We start from the raw sequence: 13,659 nt of genomic DNA on the forward strand, positions 1-13,659 counted from the left end.
ACATAGGACGTGCATGAAAGGCATCGAGGCCTCTGTCTTCTGTTCACCTTCGCCGGCTTCGTCGAGATAACCCACCCACGCCAAGGCTGGACCCCAGCAGGAAAATACATTCAAAGTATTAAGTGAAAACAATTTCAATCAAGAATATTGTACTTGGGAACCAGCAGTTAGCGTAATGGCTATGTTGCTGGACTCCCACGTAGTCGACCGCAGTTCGCGTCCCGGACCTGGTGGCTTAAAACTTACACCAGGTGCGTGTGCGTGCGTGCCCAAGATCCCGAGAGGAGAATAGAAGAGAAGGGATTGCGGCGTGACCATCCCCCCTGGGGGTGATTTCTCGCTTTCTGTCTCTATGTCTCTCTCTGTCTGTCTGGCGAGTGCACACACCCTATAGCGAAAACCTCTCTCCGCCCCAAAAAGAAAAGGAAAAAAAAAATTATCCTTCATATGGGAAGAAAAGACAAAAGCATTCTCAGATAAACAAAACCTGAAAGAATTTACCAACACCAAACCAGCTCTTTGAGAAGTTCTGAAGGGAGTGCTCTACCAGGAAAAATGAAATTGGACACACAGAAATAAGAGCACAAAAAACAACCAAGAGAATGGCCAGCCTGATGGTAGGGACAGGTCTGGAAGAGCAATGACAACACTGAATGTCAACCAGAACTTACTCAGAAAGATCGGACCACAGCAACACTGCAAATTCAACAGGAGAGAGGTTAATTACGTGAGACGGAACTAGTAAAATAGAATCTTAGGACTTTTGACTAAAACATTACTAATTTTACTCTATACTTTGTTTCCCAGATTTAAGGACTTCTGTTTTATCTTAAACTACCGATAGGTTCATCTACCTACTGTTCAAATGGAATCTTAACTTTTTTCCTGGCAAATTTAAATTAAGTCTTAAGAAAATTTCTCTTAACGATTTTTAAATTTTGAGCTATTAAAACTAAAACTGTTTTTCTTGAAATTAAAAATTGCAATAACGATGACTGCAGTAAGCTATCTAGCCCCAGCGAGGTGCTGCTTCACAGTATGTTCACGTCATCACTGAGGCTCACGCCTGAAGTCAGACGTGTCCGTAGACACGTACATATCAGCTGCGCTTGCTATCGAAAGTACTTACACTTCTCAAGATCTTTTGGGAAGCAATAAAATGGGGAAAAAGGGGTAAGATGGGAGCAGTCCCACACCGTTTATCTGAGCAGTGGAACATCCTCACATACTGTCTTTGTTTTTTTTTTTTTTGAGTTTTTTTTGCTATAGGGCGCATGCGCTCGCCAGAAAGACAGAGAGAGGCAGAGAGACAGAAAGCAAGAAATCATCCCCCAGGGGGGATGGTCACACCGCAATCCCTTCTCCTCCAGTCTCCTCTCGGGATCTTGGGCACGCACGCACACACACCTGACATGAGTTTAAGTCCCTGGGTCTGGGACTTGAACCGTAGTAGGCTACATGGGAGTCCAGCGACATAGCCATTACGCTAACTGTCACCACATACTGTCTTCGTAGGCGTGGCACTGGGCTCAGCTGAAACAGCAGATGTCACCATGTCATGTCAATATTCACACGATGCTAGGTGCTAATTACTACTACAAAAATGCCATTCACTTCACACGGTGCTGCAGAAAGACCCAGAAGGCCGGGGCTCACGTTCCAGCCCACTTCTCCGCGGCTGCGGGATTCACGTCTCTCACCTGCGCCACGGGAACCAACTGCCCTGCCCCGTCTCAGGGTTATCGAAAGGATCAGTCGGTAATATCTGTGAAAGGGCTCTGGAGCGTGTCCCACCAGAGTGACCCATTAGCATAAGCAAGCACACACCAAAGCCAGCGTCACTTCGCAGTGCCGTTCGGTGAACTTTGGGCACAGAGCACGCATTGAAATCACTGATACCGAAACAGCTGCATTAACGAACATCTGAACCCGACAGCCAGGGACAGCAGAGTGGAAACCTGTCAAACGCGAGGGTGTTCACAGCAAGGGAAGTCAAAGCGCTTCAGCACACACGCACACAGCGTGCACAGCAGGGGCCAAGACGCGAAAGGATACGCACCACAACCTGCTCATCAAACAGCAAAGCCAGCGAAACAAACGCATTTGTTCAGGGAAGGTTCCACGAGCAGTACACGTATTTAAATAAAGTCAGAAGGAAGGATCCTTTGACTGCGGGAACAAGACGAGACTGATGAGAGACTGCCCATGAGGGCCCTGGGGGATGCTGGCTGCGGTCAAGTGTGTGTGTGTGAGCATGTGTGAGTGTGTACACACAGATATGACTATGTATGAACACACGTGTACATATATGTATAGTTCGTGTACTTCCTGTGTGTATATTGTATTTCGCAATAAAAGAAAGACCAAAAATAACAAAAACGCGAACTGGTTCTGCACAAAGCAACTTCTGTCCCCGGTGCCCTTTTTACGTTCCTGAGAGTATGTCTCGATTCAATGTCAGTTGAAAAGGAAGATCACTCAGCTGAGATTTAATTAAAATGACCCCCTCAGAAAGGAAGTTCAGTCACTGAGCAGGTCACAGTGACTCAAGCTGACGATCATCCATTACCGATAACCCCCGATTGCCGGGATGCCCTGTCAGTCGGAACGTCTGTGACCACGGGGAAGCCCGGAGGCCAGCGCCACGCGGAGCATTCTCTAGGCCGACGGCCAGGCGGCCTGCACACTCACCGGCCGGCTGGCTCTGCGCTGCCCTCTTGGGGTACGTCTTGCTTCGACTTCTTGCCACACTCTGATCCGGCCGGGGGAGCTGAACGGAGAGGTCTCGGCTCATCTGCAGAGCGGTCCTGCCACTGGAGAAGGCAGCATTTGATTAGCAGAGATGCAGCCACGCAGCCACGAGGTTCCACAGAGGCTCATTCGGGACATCCGCAAAGTGTGGGAAGAGGGAAAACAGAGACCCGGGCAACCACAGCAGCAGGGGGCTTTCCGATGGCCACGGCTGGATGGCCCCGGGGACGGCAGCATTAGACACTGGGAGGGACGCGCATTAGACAGAAGGAAGGAGGGCTCCCTGGAGGAGGAGTGAGATGTAGACTCCTGATGATGGGCTGGAAGTACATGCGGCTGCTGGTCTTTGAGCTCTACAAGGAAATGATCCAAGTTTCGTCAGGATAACCTGCAGGGACCAGCGGCCGCACACGCCTCACAATGCACGCCCACAGCAAGGTGTGCAAGGTGTGCGGCACGAGGGCCCCTCGGTGTGACTTGCATGAACTCTGCCATGGCACCACCAGCTGCCGGCTCTGCGCACTCCACCTGTGCCAGGCCTGGCACCCCCCAAGGGCCACGTGGCCAAGGGTGCCATGAGGAGTCAAGAAGGCACACCTGGCCTGGGGCTGGGCGGGACTTCGGGGACCTTCCCCAGGAGTCCTGTGATGTCACTGGCTGCACATCGGTGCACTGTCACCTAAGAAGGTATCCAGAGCTGCTGGGCTCGAGCCAGTGAATGACCTCGCCCTTCACTCAGGAAACCTCACTGAGGTACAGGACAAAGGCCCGCGGGCTCACCACCAGGAGGACTTCAGTGGGAGGGGAAAGCCTCTCGTGGCCCCAATCCTGGTCCTCCCACGTTTACGGGATGTAGAAAAATGTCTTCCCACGGAGGTCAGACAACACTGTCAAACTGAAGCTCCCCTCTTCCATGCTTTTGAGAAAGTCCCTCTGATCCACCTTCATTAGAAACAAAGCCCCCCAGGCCCAGTCCCAGAGGCGCCAGCAGGAAGTCCCCACTGTGTGACAACAGGGCCCCGTGAGAGCTCCCAGTTCAGACACAGGGTTGATCTGGACGCAGCCGGCATGCCTGAGCCACAACTGTGATCCTCATGGTGGTAAGGCAGGGGTGGGCACCACACAGCCAGACCCTGTCAAGGGTCCCTGTCTGTCTTTCAAGAAATTCATTTAGAGAGAAAAGAGAGAAGAAATAAAGGATAGGGGCCAGTAGATGGCGCAGTGGTTCCATCACTGGACTCCCACATGGCTGACTGCGGTTCGAGTCCTGGACTCGGTGGCCTGAAGATCACACTGGGCAGCTGTGCGTGGCTGCCCAAGATCCAGGAGGAGAATGGAGGGGAAGGGTGGCCATCCCCCCCGGGGGTGGTTTCTCACGTTCCCTCTCACTGTCTCTCTAGCCAGCACATGTACCTTAAGGCAAAAATCCCGAAAAAAGAAAGGAAGGCAGGTAGGTGGCCGCGGTGCTCAGGAAACAACTCCACACCAGGAGACGCTACCGTGGGCACGGCGAGGCCAGGCCCTCCACACTGCACACTGTGTCCGACGGTCAGGAGCGGAGGCAGAAAACAGGGACAGGTTTTCTTTCACTTGGAATTTACCTTTGTTTTCCAAGGTAGTTCATAAGGAAACACAAATTTCTGGAAAACCAGGAAACCACCCGTAGAGCAGAGCTGCATTCCTGTCCGTGTCTGGAGTCTGACACCAAGACCTACTTGCAGCATCGTCCTGCGGTCGGCGAGTCTGGGGCTCTGAGCACTCCACGGCAGAGAGAAAAACATCTGCCCTAAAATATGAGCCAGTACGCAGGCCGCGGGGGCATTTCAGAAGATCTTACGGCATCACCAACTTTCCCTCGCAGTTTCTCCCTCAGTGACAACGGAGAACTGAGTGAGACCAAGGTCCAGAAACACGGTGGCTGTCACAGAGCAGGGTGGAGCAGGCTGGTCCCGGTCAGAGGCACAGCCTGGACCCGGGAGAGGGGCCGCAGTCACAGCTGGTTAAACCATGCTCTGCCTTTCCCTAGCTGTGAGGTGTTGAACAGCTTATTCTTAAATCTCTCCAGCCTTTCACATCATATTTCTACTTGTTTTTGTTTTTCTCTTTTAATTTTGCCAGAGGGTACGTGCACTTGCAGGACAAGAGAGGGGAAAAACCAGTGACAAAGCATCCCCCATGCTGGGCGCATGTGCGTGTGTGCCCAAGATCCCGAGAGGAGAGTGGAGGAGAAGGGATTGCGGCATGGCCATCCCCCCCGGGGCGTGATTTCTCACTTTCTGTCTCTGTCTCTCTCTGTCTTTCTGGCGAGGCACATACGCCCTACAGTAAAAACCTCTCAAAAAAAAAAAAAGAATCATTTAAAGTTTTACTGAATCTCTCTTTCAGATTATTGGTCTCTGATAATAAAACAGCAAGAACAAAAGAAGAATGTCGGATTTCAGCTCAGCCTTTCCCCACTAGTGTAATTTAGAATTTTGGTTGCTCCATATGATGAAAAGCAGCTGGCTTTTCCCTTCTGAATTTATAGCTAGCGTTCCCACAAGGTGTAGGCACCTCCTAGGCATACACGTACAGACACAGCCGCACGGTACCGTGAACACACACGGTCACACTCAGATTCACACCCACATCAGCCATTCATAGGCTTTTCTTCACCCCGGGACCAGCAGGTGGCATGGCGCTTAAAACCTTGTGGCCGACTGTGTGGTGGGCGTCCTGGACCCAGTGTCTTGACAAACACATTGCTGGAAACCCTGAGAGGAGAGTGGAGGAGAAGGGACTGTGGCATGGCCATCCCCGAGGGGTGCTCTCTCAATTTTCCTGTGAGGCGCACACTGTTTAGCAAAAAGTAAAACTAAAAGCCTGCAAGGTCTAGGAGAGAGTGTCTCCAGAGCTCGGCTTCATTCCAGGCTGTCTCTGCAATGTCTTGGGAAGAAGGGGCAGGCCTGTGAGGCGGCTCTGCCCTGGTGTGTGTCACAGCCCGAGTGCTGACGACACCCAGCGTCAGAGGCCCACCCTGCCTGCACCTGGCAGCGGGAGACACTGCCCTTCCGCGCTCCTGCTTCCCGCACGCAGACACACACTGGAGGCCGCAGTGGGCCTGGGAGGCAGTGAACACCAGCTGCAAAATCACAGCAGACCTAGCAGAGCCACCGAGCCCGCAAAGGTTACCGCCAATGACTGGAAGAGATGATATTTAACGCGCAAATCCAATCACTTTCTAGTCATGATTCCCAGGAGCCGTAACATCGGCCTTCCACTAAACCTGAGAAATCATGTGTGGCTAAATTTGTCCAGGCCAACTACCACGTGTGTTAAAGAGCGTAATTCCAATTTTAATAGTACGGACGTAAGACCTTTTCATTAGCTCCACCTCCACAAGGAATTTTCACATTCTCTCTATAACCCTGGCAATGTTTTAGGCTGCAACTGGGAGGACAACCCAAACACTGGCTTTTAGCTGTTATTCTCAATATAAAAATAAGTACTCTTTACTTAAACTCTACATAATTATATAAGTGTCTACAGAAGAACATTGGTAACCAAAAAGTTAATTTTTTCGACATCAGTAAAAACCTTTATACAAATACCAAAAATATCAATAATGCAATCACATGTCTTTCCTTTTTAGTCAAGAGAGCAAATAATATATAAAGATGAGTGGCCAGCAGGGGGCGTAGTGGTTAAGGCGCTGGACTCCCCTGTGATCCACTGCGGGTGCAGCCCCAGACCCAGTGGCTTGACACCCACACCAGGCATGTGCGTGTGCATGCCCAAAATCCCAGGAGGAGAATGGAGGAGAAGGGATTGCAGCGTGGCCATTCCCCTGGGGATGATTGCTTAGTTTCTGTCTGTCTGTCTGGTGAGCACATATACTCTACGGCAAAAATCTCTAAAAAAAAAATAATAATAATAATTATATATACACACACACATATATATACACACACACACACATACATACACACACACACATAAATATATAAAGAGGAATGCATTGAATGTCTGATATTTAACCTTCTTTCATTGATTATCTTTGGTCTCAAATTTAAGACCCAAAACATAAGTTACAACAAAGAGAAATTAAAATCTGGCATGCTATGAGAGGGGTTCGAAAAGTGCACAGAAGGGACCAGCAGTTAGCGTAATGGCTATGTCACTGGACTGCCATGTAGTCGACTGCGTTTCAAGTCCCGGACCCAGTGGTTTAAACTCACACCGGGCATGTGTGCGTGCGTGCCCAAGATCCCAAGAGGAGAATGGAGGAGAAGGGATTGCAGTGTGGCCATCCCCCCTGAGGGTGATTTCTCGCTTTCTGTCTGGTGAGCGCATGGGCCCTATAGCAAAAACCTCTCCAAAAAAAAAGTGCACAGAAAACACAGAATGACGGTACAAGTTTATTTTGGTTCAAAATATTTTGAATACATAGGTTTTTCCCATGAGCCTCTCGAAGACCCACACACACGGTCCTGCAAACTCCTGACTTGGCTTTATTTTAATTTAATCAGTGATACCACCGACGGGGAGAGCAGGTCCCACTCTCCTGCTCGGCTTCATCAGGCCTGGCACCTGCCACACTGCCCGACCACCACTGGAGCTCCTGGGAGCCAGGGGCAGGGAGAGCTGACTCTGGCCTTCCACACCACGGACTCTCTACTGAACACCGAACTCGTGAGCTGAAACTAAAGAGATTCCCTTTCGAAATACAGAACTGGCTCCCATTTTAAAGCCGGTATGAGAAAGACACAAGCCCCTGCAGAGTGACAATCCAGACGGTTTTTATTCTTTTGTTAATTACACAGGAGGGTCTGTGCACTCACCGGAGACAGGAACGGGAATAAGAAAGCACTCCCCACGCGCTGGCCAGGCTGCAATCCCTGCTCCACTTCTCCCTCTTTGGGGATTTTGAGCACACATGCACCCATGCCCAGTGGGTTTGTCAAGCTGCTGCCCTGGGACTCAAACTGCAGTCATTCGTGTGGAATCTAGCCACCTCACCCACCAGGCGGCAGGATGGCCCGTGCAGGGGTCCAGCCTCAGCGGGGGTGGGTTGACGCGTGGGAGGCAGCGCAGGTGAACAGAATTAGGCTAAAACCTCAATACTTGGTAAATGTGCTGACTTTGCCTAGCATGAGCTAACTTTGGCCTGTAACTTTAACAAGGGGTATTTACATCAAACTAGCCTTAAACTAACTTAGTCTACATATGTTACTAACGCTAATTTGGTTTATACTAACTTAATCTTAACATATGTTAATTTTGGCTAAAACAGACAGGTTGGGGAGTCTCAAACTTCCTGCCCTCCTGCTGTCTTAGGAAACCACATTCCTACAAAATCACTGACTGGCTTTATTGTAATAGTAGGAGTAATATTCTACCCTTGCAGGGTACAGTAATAACAGTAAAACTCAGAGAAATTGAATACAGGCCAGTAAACAACACAAGGAGGGTTAGTAAACCGCGGCCTTGTCTCGCAGTTTCTTCCCGGCCCAGGCCTTGCCTTGAGACATGGGAGGCAGCCTCTTCACCAGCTTGTGTTGTCTGCATGGCCCCGTCAGGCCCGAGTCAAGCGTCTCCCATGGTGAGCTAACCGTCTGCCTAAGGTCAAGTATGGGGCTGTGAGTTGGCCCACCACGGTATGGAGCCCACAGCTTCCACGCTGCTGTCTTCCTCGAGACAGGACGTGGCCTCTGTTAGTGGGGATAATATTACAAAAGACTGTGATTCAATTAAGCAGTAAACTGAAAACACGTAGCAGAGCGCGTGGGGCTTGGCCACCGTTCGACACTGAGGTATGGCTGCGAGCGTCCGACAGGCGGGCTTCGCTGCGGAGAGGCGGGCTCGGCGCACAGCACAGAGTGTGCAGTGCGACAGCACGAAATCGGCTGGACCCTCAGGGCTTATGATCTGCTACTGTTCAGAATATCTACGTCTTCCCAATCAAGGAACAGAACTAGAGATAAGTGTTGATGGCGTCAAAATGAACTTCTTTGCTAACAATTTTACTACAGGGTGCATGTGTTTGCTAGAGAGAGAGAGATGGAGAGGGAGAGGAAAAGAGAGAAAGCAATAAACCATCTTCTGGGAGCATGACTACGCGGCAATCCCTCCTCCAGTCTCCTCTCGTGACTCTGGGCACACACGCCTGGCATGAGTTTTAAGCCACCAAGTCTGGGACTCAAACCTTGGTCGACTGCAGGGAGCAGCGATGTAACAATTACAATGCCATCTGCTGGTCCCAGGAGAGACAGTCCTAATAAATTGTTATGCTTAAAAACACACTGGCATTGTGAAATAGTTACAAACTTCATTACACATGTAAGTGGTCATCTGAATTAAATAGTTACACACACACACACATAGCATCCGTGAAAACATGCCATTTACCTGTACCGGTGCTTGTAACTCATGGATCCAAACTTGCTGAGTTTTCTTGACAATGAATTTGACTCATTTTCTGGCATTCTAATAAATTTTTAAAAGAAAATTAGATGAAGACTCATAAACACAGACACTAACACAACATTTGAACACAGTTATAAAGAGAACATCAGTGTACCACGCTGCTGAACGGTCAAATGTCCCATTGACTCTACATACTGGTGAGAAATGGTGCTCAGTTACCTTAAACTAACCTCGGAAACATGCCCAGCCCTGGCGTTTTCTACCTGTATCATGGCAGACGCTCGCACCCTTCCTGAAGACTGAGCACATCGCCACCTGGGAAGCTCTGGCTGGGAATCGACCTTCTCTCCCGGTGGAAGTCACCCTGGCCGTTTGGCCACTGGGCTGGCCTACTCACCAGGGTCCTCACGGCAGGTCACCACACCAGAAGTAGGGTTCACTCTTAGAAGTCACTGCATAGCTGTACTTCCCATCCCACCATACTTTCCACAGACACCCCAGCACGAGGAGCTTCTCTGCCCAGGCCCCTGAACTGGACGCGGTCTTAGGCTTTGGGGCGGTCCCCTCCCTTAACACAGGCTGTAGAGGACCTCGGTCGCTTTATAAGAACACGCTTCTCGGACAGCATGCTACTTAGGGAAACTGCTCCATGCAAATCCAATAGGAATGAGGGAAAGAACCCAATTTTATTTAAGGTGGAAAAATAACCAAACAGGTAAACCTTAACAAAACTGCTCAAGTTTTGTTTTCTCTCTACAACATGAAGACTTGAAACAAAGAAAGAAGCATCCCTACAGTGCAATGGCGAACTCCCATCCCCGCTGGATTTGACCCCCAGGAGCTCCGAGCAGCCGCCAGGGCTCTGTTCGTAAAGACACTCCGCTTCCCAGGACACAGCACAGGCCGGTCTCCCCTGGCGTCCGCTCCCAGCCTGCTCCTTCCTGAGCTCAGTCTGAGGCTTCCTGTCTCTCGTTACGGCTTCCTAGGTGACTCCCTCCCGGCCCCTTTGGTCTTAAATACTTAACACCACATCAGCAGCCGTGGTCTTCCTGGCTGCTTGTACCTCCAGCTGCCTTACCACACCCCACACAGGTGCCGACGGGCACTCCACACTTGGCACCCAGAGCAGAGCACAGAATGCCCACCAGCACATGGGCCAGCCAAAGCTGTATGCACCAAACAAACCGAAAAACAAACTACCTGATCCGCTAAGAGTATAGCAAAGAAGGTATACCATGAGTAGTGTGTACACGTGCATAAACGCACATGCGCATGTACATATGTGTGTGCGTGCATTAATACAGTCCAGAGAATTAGGAGCCAAAAACCATTAATAAAAGGGAAGCACTTTGGGACCAGCAGTTGACATAATGGCTATGTTGCTGGACTCCCATGTAGTCAACCGCAGTTCAAGTCCTGGACCTGGTGGCTTAAACTCACGCCAGGCGCGTGTGCATGCGTGCCCAAGATCCCGAGAGGAGAATGGAGAAGGGATTGCGGCGTGACCATCCCCCCTGGGGGGTGATTTCTCGCTTTCTGTCTGTCTCTTTCTGTCTTTCTGGTGAGCAGCACGCACCCTATAGCAAAACCCTCTCAGAAAAAAAAAAAAAGTAAGCACTTCTAAAGTTCTCTTGGGTTGTCAGAAAAGTTACGATGTATTTTTTCTGTTTCCTGGTAGGCAGACAGAACTCTTGCCACAGAAACACACGCTGCCCCTTCACACACCCCTTTGCCGCTCCCACCCGTGCTCCCACATGTAAGGCTGTCACCATGTCATGATGCAGCATGAAGTCCTCACCAGACAGTCAGCTGACCCTGGACCTCCAGCCCCCAGAACCACCAGGGTGGCTGACCCAAAGCACTCAGCGTGCGTCTCCTCCGTGAAGGAGTCAAACACCAAACAAACGCCCTCGGGGTGGGCCGTCTAAAGAGAGAACACAGGACTCCACCGAGGAAATGGCGGAACCCTCCTGTGGCCAGAGACTAGAGACAACAGTGGAGAGAAAGCAGGAAACCCACCGGCCAAGACCGGCCAGGAGGAACTGCCCACGGCTGGGAGAAGGGAAGCAACAGCCCCCACTTCTGCCCGGACTGGGGCACTCCTGGCTGGCGGGACCAGGCAGGTCTCAGAGGCTCCAAGCTCAGCACAGGAATTCCTCCAGGGAAGGAACTCACACAAAGTGATCCCACCCTGGGGACCAAGCTGTTTCAATATTCTCATTTTGAGAAAAAAAGTCACTGTACAGGAAAGCCTGCCCTGGAGGCCCAGCGACCTCATGTGTCCACACCCGACACCACACTGACATCCCATCATGCCCACGTGAGATGGATGTAGCAACCCCGACAGCTAGACTGAGGATCAGGCTGTGACTCCCGCACCTGGACCCACGCAGCGCAGTCTGTTTAGGACGCAGGTGGGCCGGTGCAGCAGGAGGCACCAGGACTGGGAGAAGTGACGTGGGTTCCCAGGCACTGCCAGTCCTCCAGTCCCCACTGTCCCAAGAACCCACCTGAACGCCAACACCGAGGTCCACTCTCACAGGAGCCCCCAGGGACTGTGGGCCATCATCCCCTGCTTCTACTACCTCTGAGGCCTAACCAACATACTTAGTAATCTCCCCCCAGCAGGCCACACACTGCCACCAAAGACACCTGCGGTCTCGAACGCCACAGCACTCACAGACACCACCAACCTGGACGAGAGCTGAAGAAATCAGAGTGGACACTACTGTGCCCACTCAGAGCCAGCACTCAACTCACTGCCAACCGCACCACAGGACACATCTTCAGAGAAAGCCCTTCACTAAGCAAGCTCCTCCACAGAACGTGAGGCGGCACCTGTCCACCCACTTGCAGGTGCAACACGGGGACACACAGACAAGAAAAGGCAAGGAAATGTGACCCCTCCAAAGGATCACGAAATCACCCTGTAATAGATCCTAAGGATAGGGAAATTTTTTTTTTTTGAGAGGTTTTTTGCTATAGGGCACGTGCGCTCACCAGACAGACAGAGAGAGACAGAGACAGAAAGCGAGAAATCACCCCCCAGGGGGGATGGTCACGCCGCAATCCCTTCTCCTCCATTCTCCTCTCGGGATGTTGGGCACGCACGCACACGCGCCCGGCGTGAGTTTTAAGCCACCGGGTCTGGGACGCGAACCACAGTCGACTACGTGGGAGTCCAGCAACATAGCCATTATGCTAACTGCTGGTTCTCAGGATAGGAAAATTTTTGAAATGCCCAAAAAGGAATCAAAATGATGATCCCAAGGAAACTTAATGAGACATAAGAAAATATATATCAATAATTCAACAAAATCAGGGAGAAAAAAATCTGTGACCCTAATGAGGAATTCAACAAAGATATAGAAATCATAAAAAACAAAAAAACATACAGAAATCCTCAAACTGAAGAACTCAATAAATGAAATAAAAATATAGTAGAAACCTTCAATGGAAGATTAAAGAATCTCTGACCCTGAATCTTGAGCATGTTCAGTTAAGTGAAAAAAAATAAACAAAGTTTGTATAATGAACTCACTGAAATGTTCCAAGTGGAAAAGATATGGCCCACCCAGATATAACAAGCTCAAAAATCCCCAGATCCCACCCAAACAGATTATTACTGAGATATATTATAATTAAACTGTCAAGTCGAAGACAAAGAGTTTTCAAAGCAGCAGGAGCTGGTAAATGCGTGGTGGTTGGGGGTGCTGGACTCCCACATGGCCAACTGCGGATTGAGTACCAGAGCTGGTGGTCTGCTTCTCTCTCTCCCTCTCTCTTTCTCTCTCCGTCTATGGTCAAATGAAAATTACTTTAATTTAATAATTCTTTTTTTAAAAATAATTGTTTATTTATATTTATTCATTCATTTATTTTAATTTGACCAGAGAGAGACACTTAGAGAGAAAGAGAATATGACAAAGCAAGCCACCAGGTCCAGGACTCAAACCGTGGTTGGCCATGTGGGAGTGTCCAGCGTCTTAACCACCACGCCACCTGCTGGTCTCCAAATTTAATAATTCTTTAAAAAATTGAGACCAGCAGTTAGCATAATGGCTATGTTGCTGGACTCTCATGTAGTTGACTGTGGTTTGAGTCCCAGACCCAGTGGCTTAAAACTCACGCCAGGTGCATGACATGCATGCCCAAGATCCCAAGAGGAGAATGGAGGAGAAGGGATTGCGGAGTGGCCATCCCCCCTGGGGGGTGATTTCTTGCTTTCTGTCTCTCTGTCTCTCTCTGTCTGTCTGGCGAGTGTACGTGCCCTATAGCAAAAACAAAAACAAACAAAAAACCTCTCCAAAAAATTTAAAGCAACACGTCACATATAAGGGAATTCCCATCAGACTAACAGCAGGTTTCTCAGCACTCTCATCAGAAACAATGCAGGCCAGGAAAGAAAGGGGTATTTCCAAAGTTCTTTCACAACTAAAGGAGAAATACAACACTTCCTAGATAAGCAAAAACTGAGGAAATTTACACCAGGGGACAAGCCTT

At 50.0% G+C, this 13,659-nt stretch overlaps 1 protein-coding gene across 1 annotated transcript in view; it reads right to left on the reverse strand.

Annotated features, from left to right (window-relative positions):
- The window catches only part of EPB41L4A (erythrocyte membrane protein band 4.1 like 4A), a gene marked incomplete at its 5' end in the record, with an annotated part of 306,715 nt that overhangs the window by 75,897 nt on the left and 217,159 nt on the right, over nucleotides 1-13,659 (reverse strand). The window contains 2 exons of the mRNA XM_006146888.3: nucleotides 2,692-2,813; nucleotides 9,139-9,216. Coding sequence (XP_006146950.1) covers nucleotides 2,692-2,813; nucleotides 9,139-9,216 — 200 coding nt within the window. The remainder of the gene's footprint in view (nucleotides 1-2,691; nucleotides 2,814-9,138; nucleotides 9,217-13,659) is intronic.

The sequence above is a fragment of the Tupaia chinensis genome, unplaced genomic scaffold, assembly GCF_000334495.1.
Source record: "Tupaia chinensis unplaced genomic scaffold, TupChi_1.0 Scaffold000195_1, whole genome shotgun sequence".
In the NCBI taxonomy this organism is placed as follows: Eukaryota; Metazoa; Chordata; class Mammalia; order Scandentia; family Tupaiidae; genus Tupaia; species Tupaia belangeri.